The following is a 13,237-nucleotide window of genomic DNA, read 5'->3' as shown; positions in this document are numbered from 1 at the left end:
GCATACAATCGTTGTGAGATAGTATTTAAATAATAATAAAATAAGAAAGGAAAGAAACAAAATTGTTAATCAATTTTGTTGATTTTCACATAACCTTCAATACTTTTTAATTCGAATTGTGAATAATTATGCATTTTAAAAGAGAAAATTAACTTCTAAAAAAATATAGACAGAGAAAGAGAAAGAGAGAAAGAGAGAGAGAGAGAGAGGAAGAAAGAGAGATAATGAAATACCAACGTTAACGACTGATAATTGTTTACCACTGTAAACGCATAAATTTCAAATCGCTTGTCCTTATCCTCCTTATAAATCGTTACGCCCACGCGACAAAACATTTCCATTCCAGCGAACAGCAACCAAAACATAACGTACGAACTATACTTCGATTTTACTTTTTAATTTCTTGCTAATGAAAGACAGAGAGAGAGAAAAAGAGAGAGAGAGAGAGAAAGAGAGAGAGAGAGGTAACGGAAAACCTGTATGTAAAAAAGAATACATAGCGGTATATAGGTACAATACATAAGAAAGAAGAGAAGCTGTTATCGCGTATATAAGAATACATTGACAAGAAAACGTTCGTTGTTGATTGTGATTAGCTTATATTCTGTATTCTCTAAAAAGATCTTTAAATTAATTCTACAACGAATTTCTATTACTCCTACATTTCCATATTTATGTACGTGAAGAATACACGAGAGATTAGAAAAAAAAATCATGTTTATCTATCTAGTTAACAATTAAAGTGAATGTTTACAAACGTAAACAGATTAACTCTGTTTTTTAAGAAACTTTACCTTCTTCATAACTTCCAAATGAAAAACAGGCAAGTTGTTAAAACGTAATCTATGGCAGCTCAGAGACGTTCGTCGTTTGATCTGCCAACAGAAAACGCACTATAGATCGATTAGAAAATTAAAAAGAAAGACAAGAAGAGAGAAAAGAAAACGGAAGAAAAAAAAAAGTAAAATCACACACAATCGAAAGGGACAACGCAAAAACGATTTGACTCGCAACGATTGAGCTATTCGAAAACTCACTCACCGATGTATACAATAATCGAGAGAAAGAGAGAAGAAGTTAAAACAGGTTTAAGAAACGTACCGACCGGTCGAACTTTAAATCGGTCATGTGTCTAGCGGTGTATAACGATTTTATGACTCGTGGATCTGCTCGATCGTAATCCGTTAATGAAAATTTGTTGTTCAGGATGATAACTCGGTTAGGAATCAGGATCCGTCAGACGATGATAAGAATACGACATTTATTAAAATATAATGCTTTATGTTTTCTTAATTTTAAGAAACGGAAATCTAATATCCAAATATTTCTCGAACTCGCGAACGTAAAAAATAATGGATAAAAAAAAATAATGGAAAAAGAGCTAAGGAACGAAACTCTCGGGCACGTGGCACCGAGTTAGAAAAATCACGAGAGAGCAGAAACGAACGTAAGACAGCCGGCTTTCGAGCGGTCTGCTTCACGACTGCCGGCGCGGTTAAAAAACCACGCGATGACCTCATCGCGCACACCGTCTTATATGTATCTATACTCTCCTATCCCCTATGTCGCTCCTGCTTGCTCTACTCAGCCTCTCTGCTCGGTTGCTTGCTTGCTTGCTTACCTGCTTGCTCGCACTCTTGCCTGTTTGCCTGCTAAATACTACTCATCGTCCTAAAAACATTCATCCTATTACCCTGCCTACATTCACCTAACTCTCTCACAATATTACAAATTTTATTATTACAATTCGATCAATATTAGAACTTGCCAAATAAATCTATTTTTTGTACATATAACAAAGCTATCTTTGGAAATTCTTATCGAAATAATAATGCTATCTCGAATTTGTTGTATATAATTAGTATATGTAATTCGACGTTTATAATAGATGCTGTGTGCATTAAAATTATAAAGTGATTGTTGCAATTATGAAATAATTCTTAAAGCAGATGTTTATATGTGTAAATATCATAAGAGAAAGTGAGAAAGAGTGAGAGAGAGAGAGAGAGAGAGAGAGAGAGAGAGAGAGAGAGGAGAGAAATATGACTTATATTAGAAAATATATTCGCCATTCTGCAAAGATATATAGAAAATATTCTTCAGCGAGAGATTTGCCAATTGCATATTGTACTTATCTTCTTCTTATCTCAGACTTTTTAATATTTTTTATCTTTTTATCGATTATATAAAACATATATAACTCATTAAAAATAGATCTATATAACATAATTTACGAATACACGAATAGTTAAAAACGAATAATACAACGTAAAAACTTAATAATTGACAGATATTTGTTTCCAGTTAAATATCGAAAAATATTACGAGATGATCAAATAAATTTCATTACCTGTGATTTTCAGTATGATTCCGTGCATGATTCGGTTGAAAAATCTATGATATCGATGGCTGCATAACAGAAAATCTGTAAAATACAGCACTCATCTTACATCATGATTACAATGGCTGCCTTATTGCCGCGCAAAATAACGAAAAATTATAATAGTCGCAATTTTATTGGCTACCAACTTTACCCGCGAAGGATGCAATATTTAAATCATACATTTCTTTTTTTTTTTACTAGAGTAATATTAAACACTTTTTACATAAAAACGAAGACTAAAATTTACGCTATTATATTATTTATATAAAATCCGAATAAAATATATTAAATAACGACTATCAACACTCAAGTAATAAATAATCAGCAAGAAATTTTTACTTTTATGATTGGTAACAGTGTACATATAAAACGTTGATTTTGTACGGTTGGTATTCGTCAATAATGGCCGCTTGGCAAAAGCATGAGTGTCAAAGATTATAGTTACCGCAAACGAAATCGTTAGAATTATTAGAAATGGCTTCCGATAAATTACGCGATAAAAATCACACACTTCCAGAAAATGTTCGAATCAAAATTGAACCGGGAACTTCTTTACCAGTGCCTCTCAGAAATATTAAAACCGAACCAGGCGTTTCACCCACAACAACAAGATTGACTTCTTTTAGGTTACCACGTGATTTAACTTTAGGTGGAAATATCAAGACTGAAAAACCGAAAAAAGTATATGTACCTAATTTTAATGCTCAACGAAACAAAAAGAAAGAGTAAGTCCATTCTTGTTTTTCATATTTAAAAATATCATTAGTTAAGCAACAATGAAACTATAGTTTGTTTTTAGGGAAACAGTAGTAAATAAAAATGATACTGAAAAACCATCTAAACAAAGAGGCAGAGGAAGAGGTCGTGGATTATCTGATCGTGGACGAGGCAGAGTTTCTAATAATCTAATTCAGGTATATCTCGTAACAATACTTTCTTTCTTGACGAAGCAAATTTCTATTATGTAGTATATTTTATCTCTATGTGTTTATATCCACAGACTTCTGGTGTATTTTCCCAAGGTGCAACTGACACCCAAGGTGGTAGAAGATCCAAGGGACAAGGAGGAGATAGATACAGCGATAGTGATAGAAAAGTTTTTATAGATAAACCAAAATTAAATTTAGATCGTGATATTGATAAAGATGAAGAAGAACGAAAACTAAAAGCATTATTAAAGGATGATTTTATCGATGATGGTACAGAACCAGATACAGAAAATGCTCCTGTTATATTACCTATGATTTTAGAAGGTATGATTCTTTTAATATGACAGTAATATAGAAATGAGTAGAATCATAATATATCATTGTTTTAATAATTATAGGTAAATTATATAAAACAGAATCCAAGCATGAAAATAGTATTTCGGATGATGAAGAAATAGATCAAAAACCTATCATTTTAGAAAATGGCACTGGTAAGCAAAATGAAATATGTTATTTTATTATCATAATGTATTTGCTATAAAATATGAATTTACAGTAATGAAACCAAAGAAAGAAATGAAAAAGGAAGCACTTATAAAAAGTGAATCTAAGAAGCCAAATCAATTAGGCAATATATCACAAGTTATTGAAAACAAACCACATTCCTATATGTTAATGCAGGTATTGAAATTATAAAATTTAGATTGAATAGTATAAAGAAATATTATTAATAGTTAGTTAATTATTTAATTGCAGTTTCCAGATTGCTTGCCAGGTTTAGAATCAAACGACGATGCTAATCCACCAAAACCAAAGCATGCAAACGATACGGCACAAGAAAAGGACAGTAAAGAGAATACCAAAAAAAATTATTGCACTCTGAGCAGTTTGAAAGCTGGTATGCTTGGAAAACTACAGATCTTAAAATCTGGGAAAGCACGTTTATGCATAGGCGAAAACAATCTAATCGTAGATATTGGATCTAATTTGAGTTTTCGACAGGTAATCTCATTTATAAATTTACGCTATAAAAAGGAATCTTCGAGATTGATTAAGAATATCTAAAAATTCATTACTATTTTAGGATCTTTTAGCTGCAAAACTAGATACAGTTAAACTGAATGGTGAACTCATTAATCTCGGAACAATTAATAATACATTAGTATGTTCTCCAGATTGGGAGTCAATGTTGCTTAAAATGTAAATTATGTTATGTATAAATATATAGATGTTGTATATATTAATGTAAGATATAATAAATAATTTAATAATTATATAAATTGTCGAATTAATAACACTTTTTCCAAAATGATATATTTCAAATACTAAGAGGAATACGCGCGCGCATGTGTGAATTATAAAGTAAATTACATCGCGTACAAATTCGATATGACGACTTTTAAAGTCTAGACAAAATTTGTAATTATTACAAAGTAAAGGTTATCGAATGAGATAATAGAAGGCGACACCAAAATATCTTCATTTTTCAGGTTGTACAGTAGAAATAACATTATATAATATATAAATTATTATATTCTAAATGCAAATTTCTTGAGAGAAACTAACTACACAAATGAAAATAAGTTATAAATCTTGCATCGCTGCGGTGCTATATAACAAGAAACAATTCGCTTAAAATTAGGTATAAGACATGTGTAAACTGCTTCGTGATACGGATAAAGTAAAAGTAAATAGTTTTCTAGCTTGACACATCACGTGCCTACATATCTTAATATTGTTAAAATTTAGAGGTGTATAGGAGGTATCGCGTCCTTCAAGGACAAAAAAAATAGCTATGTTTAAATGTAATAACGTACTGATGTATTCATCTTTTATATCAACTTATGAAATTATTTATAGTATCATCTTTTGGTAATATCAATAATGAAATCAAAATAAAAATACGCACTCTCTAAAGTATACGATAAGGACTATATACGATTGAATTACTCGTTAAATGACATGTCAGTGCATGAATTAGAAACTGGTTTCATAACGAATAAATTCAATGTGTAATGAAACCTAGCTTCCTTTCCAGTAATAAACAGGAAAAGTCATTCATAAGACAATTCATCAATTTGATCAAGTACATTGTGGTATGAATACACGTTAGGTAACACGATCTTTGATACGACACATATAATCTCAATCACTTCTTTCGATACTATGTCCTTTTTTCATTGATTTTAATGCCTTTTCTCGAAGTTTTTTTTCTAATTCTTCCGTATTACCTTCACTTACGTCAGATTCATCAGAATCCGCGACCTTCTTCTTTTTGTGTTTTCTATGTTTCTTGTGTTTCTTATGTTTCTTATGCTTTTTATCCTTCTTCTTTTTCTTTTCCTCCACTTCGCTTTCCTATATAAACAGAATTTACAAAAGATTATTGTACGTATCAAAATATTATGCAATAATAATAATTATTATTAGTATACCCTACGATATTACATTTAAATACCTACCTCTGATTCACTCGTACTAGTTTTGGTCTTTTTCCTACGTTTCTTTTTAACTTTCTCTTCGTCAGAGCTGTCATCAACTTTCCGCTTCTTCTTCACATCTTTTTCTGCGATATCTTCATCGTCCGTACTTGAATCTCGTTTAGATTTCTTCGATTTTGTTTTAGTTTCCTCGTCACTGGTTGAATCTTTCCTTGTTTTACGCGTTCTAGATTTTTCGTCTTCGGAAGAACTATCTCTTCTTTTCCTCGACTTTTTCGGTTCGTCGTCTGAACTCGAATCCTTCTTGGACTTTCTTGATCTCGACTTGTCGTCTTCATTTTTAGTTCTTTTTGATTTTGTATCTTCTTCTCCAGAGGAAGAATCTTTTCTAGATCTCTTCACCTTTTTTATTTCCTCCTCTATTTCCTTTTTCGTGTTACGTTTTCGTGATTCACTTTCAACTATTTCACGTTTTCTATTGTCCTTTCTATCCTTACTTCGATCGTCTATTGAATCTAATCAAACATTCGTATAAGTATATTGTCCTAACGATATATATCATCCATTCGAAAATAAATATTGATCTGGATCTTACCTCCTCGACTTAAGTCTCTCTTTTTACTTTTGTCCAAATGTTTCCTATCGTCTTCAGATTCTGAACTGGAACCTGCTTTACTTTTATCAGATTTGTCTTCGTCCGAAGAAACTTTTCTAGATTTCCTAGATCTTTCTATCTTCTTTACCTTCTTTTTCCCTACAAATTCATTTATATAATTGATAATAAAATGACAAGATTCTCTTGTAAAATGAAATTCGATTTATTCTTACCTTCGGTATCACTATCATCGGAGTCTGTAGATCCATCTCGTTTATCTCTTTTTACTCGTTTTATGGAATCAAGTGGTTTCTTAGGTGTTATCGTTTCAATAGACTTTTGACCACTTCTCTTCTCTTCCGATATAGGTTTACCAGATTTAGTTGTTCTGTCATCTTTTTTTAACAGAAAAGCGTCCCCAGATGCTAGACTTGCTTCGCTTATTTTTGGTGATTCTGTCTTAGAATCTTCTCTACAATTAGAATATTGTGTCATTATGCAAGTATATACAATAAAGATATGTGTGTGTGTGTGTGTGTCTGTGTACATACTTCGAAGGTTGTTTCAACTTAGCAGCTGCGATAATGTCTTCTGTCTTCTTAAACGGTGAAGGCGTACGGGACAAACTCTTAGAGAACTGAAAATTAAAAGCATTTGTTCGTACGAAGATTAGAGCGTTTATGAAAATAAAGAGCAAATAAGGAAGAAAAGAAAAAAGATTTGTAATTACCCTATGTCTGGTGACAGGAAGTGCAGTTATCTGTTGTTTCTTTGGCGAAACACTCGGTTCAGCCTTTTTGATAGAGATTGACTCGGTCTTTTTCACGTCTTTCTCAGGCCGCTTCATAGGTTCTTCCTTAAGAATCTTCTCCTTTTCTTTTCTCTTATTCTCGTCCAATTGTTCTCGCTCGTGCTTCTCTTGAGATTTTCTTTCGGCAGACTTTCTGCAAGCATACGTGTGTACACGTTAATCAAAAAAGAAAAGATTAAGAGTATTGATAAAACGCGAATGAAAAAATACTCATATAACTGGATAACCATAGCTTCTGAAAAGAAAGAGATAGGAAAGAACGACATCATACTCACCTAACTGTTTCATCCTCATTGCTAGAGGTACTACTCTCGCTACTTTCCGAGCTACTCGACTTAGACCTTCCGTTTCGCAATTCTTTTCGCGATCCCGTGTCGGTCGATCTTTTAACTTTTTCATCGACCTTCTTGTCCCTCGTTTTATCCTTGCCGTCCTTCGAACGATCGGGAGATCGTTTCCCGTCTCTCACACGATCCACCGATGATCGCTGATCCCTAGATCTCGATCTACGATCCTTATCCCTTCTATCTCTGGACCGTTCTCGTCTACTCGATCTGTCGCGAGAGGACGATCTATCATACCTGTGTGATCTATCCCTCCCATCGGGCGAACGACGTCTACTATCACGCCGATCGGGCGATCGTCGTCTATCGCGCCTCTCCGATGATCTCCTCCTACGATCCAAAGATCTTCTTCTACGCCTATCTCCAGGACTTGGAGATCTTCGACGATATCTAGCCGGGCTTCTGCGTGGCGGACTTCTGAAAGAGATTATACGTTTTTCCTTAAAACGACTCCTCCTCCTCCTCTTTCTTTCTTTCTTTTTTTTCTTTCAACATTTACAATTCAAACGTACCTTCGCCTACTAGGTGCTCTACGCACAGACGGTGGCCGCATGTTACGACTACCACTGTATCTGTCCAATCTTTCTCTCTCTCTTTCTCGTTCTCGTTCTCTTCGTCGATCACGTTCTCTATCCAAAGATGATCTCCTGAAACGCACAGAAATAAACCTGATTAATTTCTGAAACGTATATCAAGTGTAACATTCCGCGTAACATCCAATTAAAAGATCTATTTCCTTACCTTCTTGTTCTATCCCGTGATCTATCTCGCGATCTATCACGCGATCGGTCTCGCGATCTATCGCGGGATCTATCTCTCTCCTTGGAACGGCCTCTCTCCTTACGTGGCGTCGGACTTCTTCTCTTTGGTGCTGATTTTCTCTCACGACTTGAATCGCTGTCGCTACCACTGTCATCTTTATTCGTTTTTCTGTAAGATCGTTTAGCTTGCACGCCATCTTTCTTTTTTCTTATTTCAAAATCATTTTTATCCTTCGCACCCTTGTCACCTTCCGTTCCAGAACTACTGCTAGTACTATTATCTCGTTTTCGATTAGAATCAAGATTGTCCTTTCTTTTGTCGGATGATTTTGAACGAGATTTCGTAGATCTCGAATCGCTCGACACGGATCGTGATTTTCGAGATTTACTTCGGTCGTCGCTTTTTGATCTAGATTTCTTCGATCTAGAATGTGATCTACTGCGCGATCTAGAATTCTTTGATTTCGATCTTCTCGACTTTAAACGCTCTTGCGAACGTGACTTGGATCTTCTTGACTTTGATCGAGATCGGGATCGAGATCTTCTAGATCTTGATTTTGAGCGGGATCGTCTTAACTTCGATGCAGGCGAACGTGATCTACGTGACTTCGAATCTCGACTAGGTGATTTAGATCTAGATTTCTTCGAACGCGTAGCTGGTGACTTAGATCTTGATCTAGATTTCTTCGTTGTTTTATCCAATGACTCGGGCGATGGTGTACGATTGTTTTTCTTTTTACCATCGGCGATGCTCATTAATTTTGCTTGTAATCTGGATATTGCAACGGCTGCTTCCCTAATACGATATAAATGTGTTAATACACATACATTTGATTGAAAGAAAAAAAAAAAAAGAGAGAAAAAATATATCAAGATACTTACGGTTTAGTTTTAACTGGCATTAACGGTATTGCATTTTCAGGTTGTGGAGAATCTTCACGTTCGACTTTAATATCTGACATATCTTTTCCGTTATCTTTAAGAGAATTCTTGCTGGGCGATCTCGAAGTAGATCTCCTTTTTCGGCTAGATCTATCACGATCTCTGTGTCGATCTCTCGATCTACTTCTTTTACTTCTATATGAACGATATTGATGTAATTATTAATATATGAAACGCGAAGTATGCGTTATACGAATTATTATCGGACGAATGAAAGAAAATGTACCTGTCCCTATCACGATCTCTACTTCTATCTCTTCTGTGCTCTTTCGATGAAGCACGTTCCTTCTCTTCTTTTTTTATCTTGTCTGTCTCATCCTTTTCTTTTTCTCGTTCCTTCTCTTTTTCCTTTTCTGCTAAAGATGCTTGAAGTTTTTCTTGTTCTTCCTAAGTAATATATTACAATATTTTGATGTATTTTGATATATATATATTATTCTAATCTTATAACGTTTACTTATTATTATACAATATATTTAATATTATAAGTTTTTGAACCAATCAACCTAACTTCTTAGTACATGTTATTTAGCTTTTCAATTGTTTCAACTTCTGACAGCAATTCATGACAAGACAAGTGGATAAATTAATATAGTATGCCTTGCAAAATGAAAAAAAAAAAAGAAAGAAAAAGAAAGAGATACAAATGAACGTGAATATATTTACTTTACATTCGAAATTTAGAGAAAGAATGATGTAATTACCAAGCGTTTTTTAATCTGATCTTTCTTTTGCTGTAAGAAAGCCTCTGGAATGCCCGTAACACTTTCTTGAGCAGAGACCAAAAGGTCCCACAATTCACCCATGAAAGATCGAGCATTCCTTCCGTTCAAGAAACCCGTGAGGTTGATCTGCATTTTTCGGGGGTCAGGAAACTGTAAAATACATAGCATAAAAATTTATCAATTTACGAAATCTCAATTTTAGCTTGTTCAAATTCTAGACGTAAGTAAAAAAAAATTGTACTCGTATGTATACCTTTATGCGAGCATTGTATAAAAAAATACAAAATCATTATCCCTAATTTATAACTAACTGCTTTTCCCCCTCGAAAAAGCAGATTTATCTCCATATTAGTGATATATCTTACCCATCGCATCATAGACCGCATATAAAATTACCTACAGCAAGAGGCAGCACTTGCTAAGAAAAATATCTAGTTTATCGATAAATGCAGAAATATCTCAAGCATACAGATACCTTTAAGTTCTTCGCCATTTCACTGAATGCTATATTGAAAATGCTGAAATAGGAAAGTCAAAAAATTAATGCAGAATAAAAGGATTACCATTTCACCAACCTGTTCCATTGACAAAGACTGTCAAACCATTGTAGAGATACCTCCAGCGTGGACTGGAAAGATTTTTCTATTCCCTGGTAATTCCAGACGATGATCGATGTTTTTCTGCAAGCAGCAAGTAGAATCGGCTCCGATAAAAATCCATGCTTATGCAACATGGATAATGCCCGATGAAGATGATTTCCAGCATACAATGTCGGCTGTGTACTGCAGCTACGCGTAGCTCCCGGTAGATCTCGATGTTGATGGATGTCTGCAGTTGACAGGGGTCGGAAGATGAAAAGACGATGTTCCCATGGAGAAAGCCTCTGGAATGTTGCCGACGCTCAAACCCAGATGAAAGCTGGGTACAGCTCTCGTAACAGCAACTCGATATCCAACCACTTCTATCGAAGTGGCAGCTATCACGAAGACAATACTCGTGGCTGCATCAGCTACTACGCCAAGTGATGAAACACGAAGAGCTCCAAAGTAGGACGAGATAAACAGGATCGGCAGGATCAGCATGATGCGGTGAAAGTATCGATGCGAAGTCGTTTCCCTCGTTGTAATGACGATGCAGCTACAGCCAAGATGCTGAAGATTCAGCAGTTGTTCTAAGCTGATGTTGATATAGCAGCTGCCAACGGTTGACGCTATGGTCGACGGCTGATACAAAGGCGGCCATACGGATGTAGGGAGGAGCACATCCGAATGCCATTTGGACAAAAGGGTTGAGCCCCACCAACGGTCTCTACTTATACTAACGGGGAATTCAAACATATGCGATAAGACATTACGTTCACACATTCAATTTGACAAGATCAGCTACATCAGTTTTCTTTTGTTGAAAATGAATATGCTTGGAGGAGATACTTGGGTTCACAAAAATCAGGATACTCAGGAACAGTGACATTTAACCAAATTAAAAAGCAAACAGGCAAGTACGATAAATACTATCTTTTCTGCCTTGTTGCTTTACGAATCCAAAGTCAACAACTCGTGCAGATTTTGGATCTGAATGTCTGTAACTTATACCAAACATAGTGCTGAAATAATGTGTATTTATCGATATCCTATGATGAGGGGAAAAAGCCAAGTGAACGCATTTTATAATTCATTCGATAAAACGATACTAAACCTAAATTAGCTATATCGCTGGATCTATCCAAAGTGATATGATAAATATCTTACCTTTTCTTCCAATTGATTATACACAAATTCTACCACAACATCATCTTCCATGCCTAGAATCTGTGTAATCTTCGTTGTTATCCATGGTTTTATTACATCTAGCTTTACCTTACTCATATCGACCTAAATATGAAGAAATATTATATAAACTGTTATATCTATTATAGGCAACAAATACAGGCAATATTACGATCGTAATTACCTTTTGAGTCAGAGAGTCGCCAAATTTCATTTGCTTGAGAAGTTTCTTCTCCTTATCGCTGAATCTGGTATCCTGCGAAGCAGTTGTCCCCTGTACTCACAGTTGAAATATTTGTTAAGATTTATAATCTTATTACTAGTTTGCAAGGTCAGAGATAAATAGATCTATGTCATACAATCTAAATATATTTTAGTTATCTTACCGTATACATCATCTTGGCAAGGTGTGGATGTTGAAAAAGTTCCGTGAAGAGAACGTAGTTTTCAGTCGGCTAAGTGCCAAAACTGATTCTTTTCTTTTTATTTATCGACGAATAAACACCGTAGAAATACGAAAATCTTCCTCGCAATATGTAATTTCTATTATACGCTTACAAATCTCACAAATTTTGCACACGAACATAAAGTTCTAACAAATTATGTAGAGACGCGAATAGTGGATCAATCGGCCAACATGGCTGCTGCTACTATTTCTTCGAATATGAATCATTGAGAAGGGGAATATATCATCAAAATCCTTTGTATTTCGATGCAAAGAAAATCGTGAAATTGCAAAGAAATTTCACCATATAATCTCGCATTTCTATTTTTTTTTATTTCTTTTTTGTTTTCTATCGCAAACATTTTCTTTTCTAAGCATTTTAGATCAATATAGCTTATATATTCGAAATTAATTTTCGATTTGTTTATTCAAAGATTTTAAAATGGCGAAAATTACCAAAGTCATGCTACATCAACAATATTACCAACCTAAAATTCCGCAGTTTTCTTTTCTTCGACAAGTCGATAGTCGTTTTATGTGATCGGTTTTGTTTTAACATTTATTATTAATAAAAAAATTATTTTATAAATATAGTAAACAAAATTAATTTTTAAATAGAAAAATTATGATGTAGATTTTACAAAATTCTCATTGGACAATACTATTGTACATTGTTAAAGTAAATTTCAGAATTGACCAATCAGGATTCAGTTGAGTCAACCATTTTCTCGTCAAGGATAATTAATCAGAATAAAAATTAAATATAAAATAGCTCGAGTACATTGAACGATTGCTGTATTTATTAATTAATTTAATAATACTTCCATTATTGAATTTGAAAAGAATGTTATCTATCGAATATCGATAGTATGAGTGAACAAAATCAAGTTTCCGAAGGAAAGTTCCTTAGATAAAATTTAATTTTACAAATAACTCTTAAAGACAATAAAAAGGAAAACGATATTGATGGATATATGTTATATATTATACATATGAAGAACGATAACCTAATAATAAATAAAAGTACATACACGCATGCATTCAATAATTATCGATAGAAAGAGTAGCAAATATATCGATAGTTTTTTTGTTCTT

General features: G+C 34.0%; 2 protein-coding genes across 6 annotated transcripts; one reads left to right on the top strand and one right to left on the bottom strand.

Annotated features, from left to right (window-relative positions):
- The first annotated feature begins 2,769 nt into the window (after positions 1–2,769).
- Positions 2,770–4,592, top strand: LOC127067367 (DNA-directed RNA polymerase III subunit RPC4). The gene is made up of 7 exons (XM_051002209.1): positions 2,770–3,108; positions 3,183–3,297; positions 3,384–3,636; positions 3,711–3,803; positions 3,869–3,993; positions 4,069–4,314; positions 4,397–4,592. The coding sequence occupies exons 1-7, from the start codon at positions 2,858–2,860 to the stop codon at positions 4,514–4,516; spliced, it is 1,203 nt and encodes a 400-aa protein (XP_050858166.1). The 5' UTR covers positions 2,770–2,857; the 3' UTR covers positions 4,517–4,592.
- Positions 4,593–4,770: 178 nt separating this feature from the next.
- Positions 4,771–12,357, bottom strand: LOC127067366 (serine/arginine repetitive matrix protein 1). Of its 5 annotated transcripts, none has more exons than XM_051002203.1 (15): positions 12,084–12,357; positions 11,882–11,971; positions 11,680–11,802; positions 9,911–10,081; positions 9,433–9,593; positions 9,147–9,341; positions 8,245–9,060; positions 8,016–8,150; positions 7,435–7,920; positions 7,079–7,292; positions 6,900–6,985; positions 6,582–6,820; positions 6,349–6,507; positions 5,775–6,268; positions 4,771–5,670 (listed from the first exon to the last, which is right to left on the bottom strand). In XM_051002203.1, the coding sequence occupies exons 1-15, from the start codon at positions 12,093–12,095 to the stop codon at positions 5,458–5,460; spliced, it is 3,594 nt and encodes a 1,197-aa protein (XP_050858160.1). In that variant the 5' UTR covers positions 12,096–12,357; the 3' UTR covers positions 4,771–5,457. The 5 variants fall into 5 exon arrangements, with proteins under 5 accessions (XP_050858160.1, XP_050858165.1, XP_050858161.1 ...); XM_051002208.1 differs by having other exon boundaries at positions 7,741–7,920; XM_051002204.1 differs by having other exon boundaries at positions 11,882–11,953.
- Positions 12,358–13,237: the final 880 nt, after the last annotated feature.

This window comes from Vespula vulgaris, chromosome 10 (genome assembly GCF_905475345.1).
Source record: "Vespula vulgaris chromosome 10, iyVesVulg1.1, whole genome shotgun sequence".
In the NCBI taxonomy this organism is placed as follows: Eukaryota; Metazoa; Arthropoda; class Insecta; order Hymenoptera; family Vespidae; genus Vespula; species Vespula vulgaris.
This window is presented reverse-complemented; position numbering and strand designations above follow the sequence as displayed.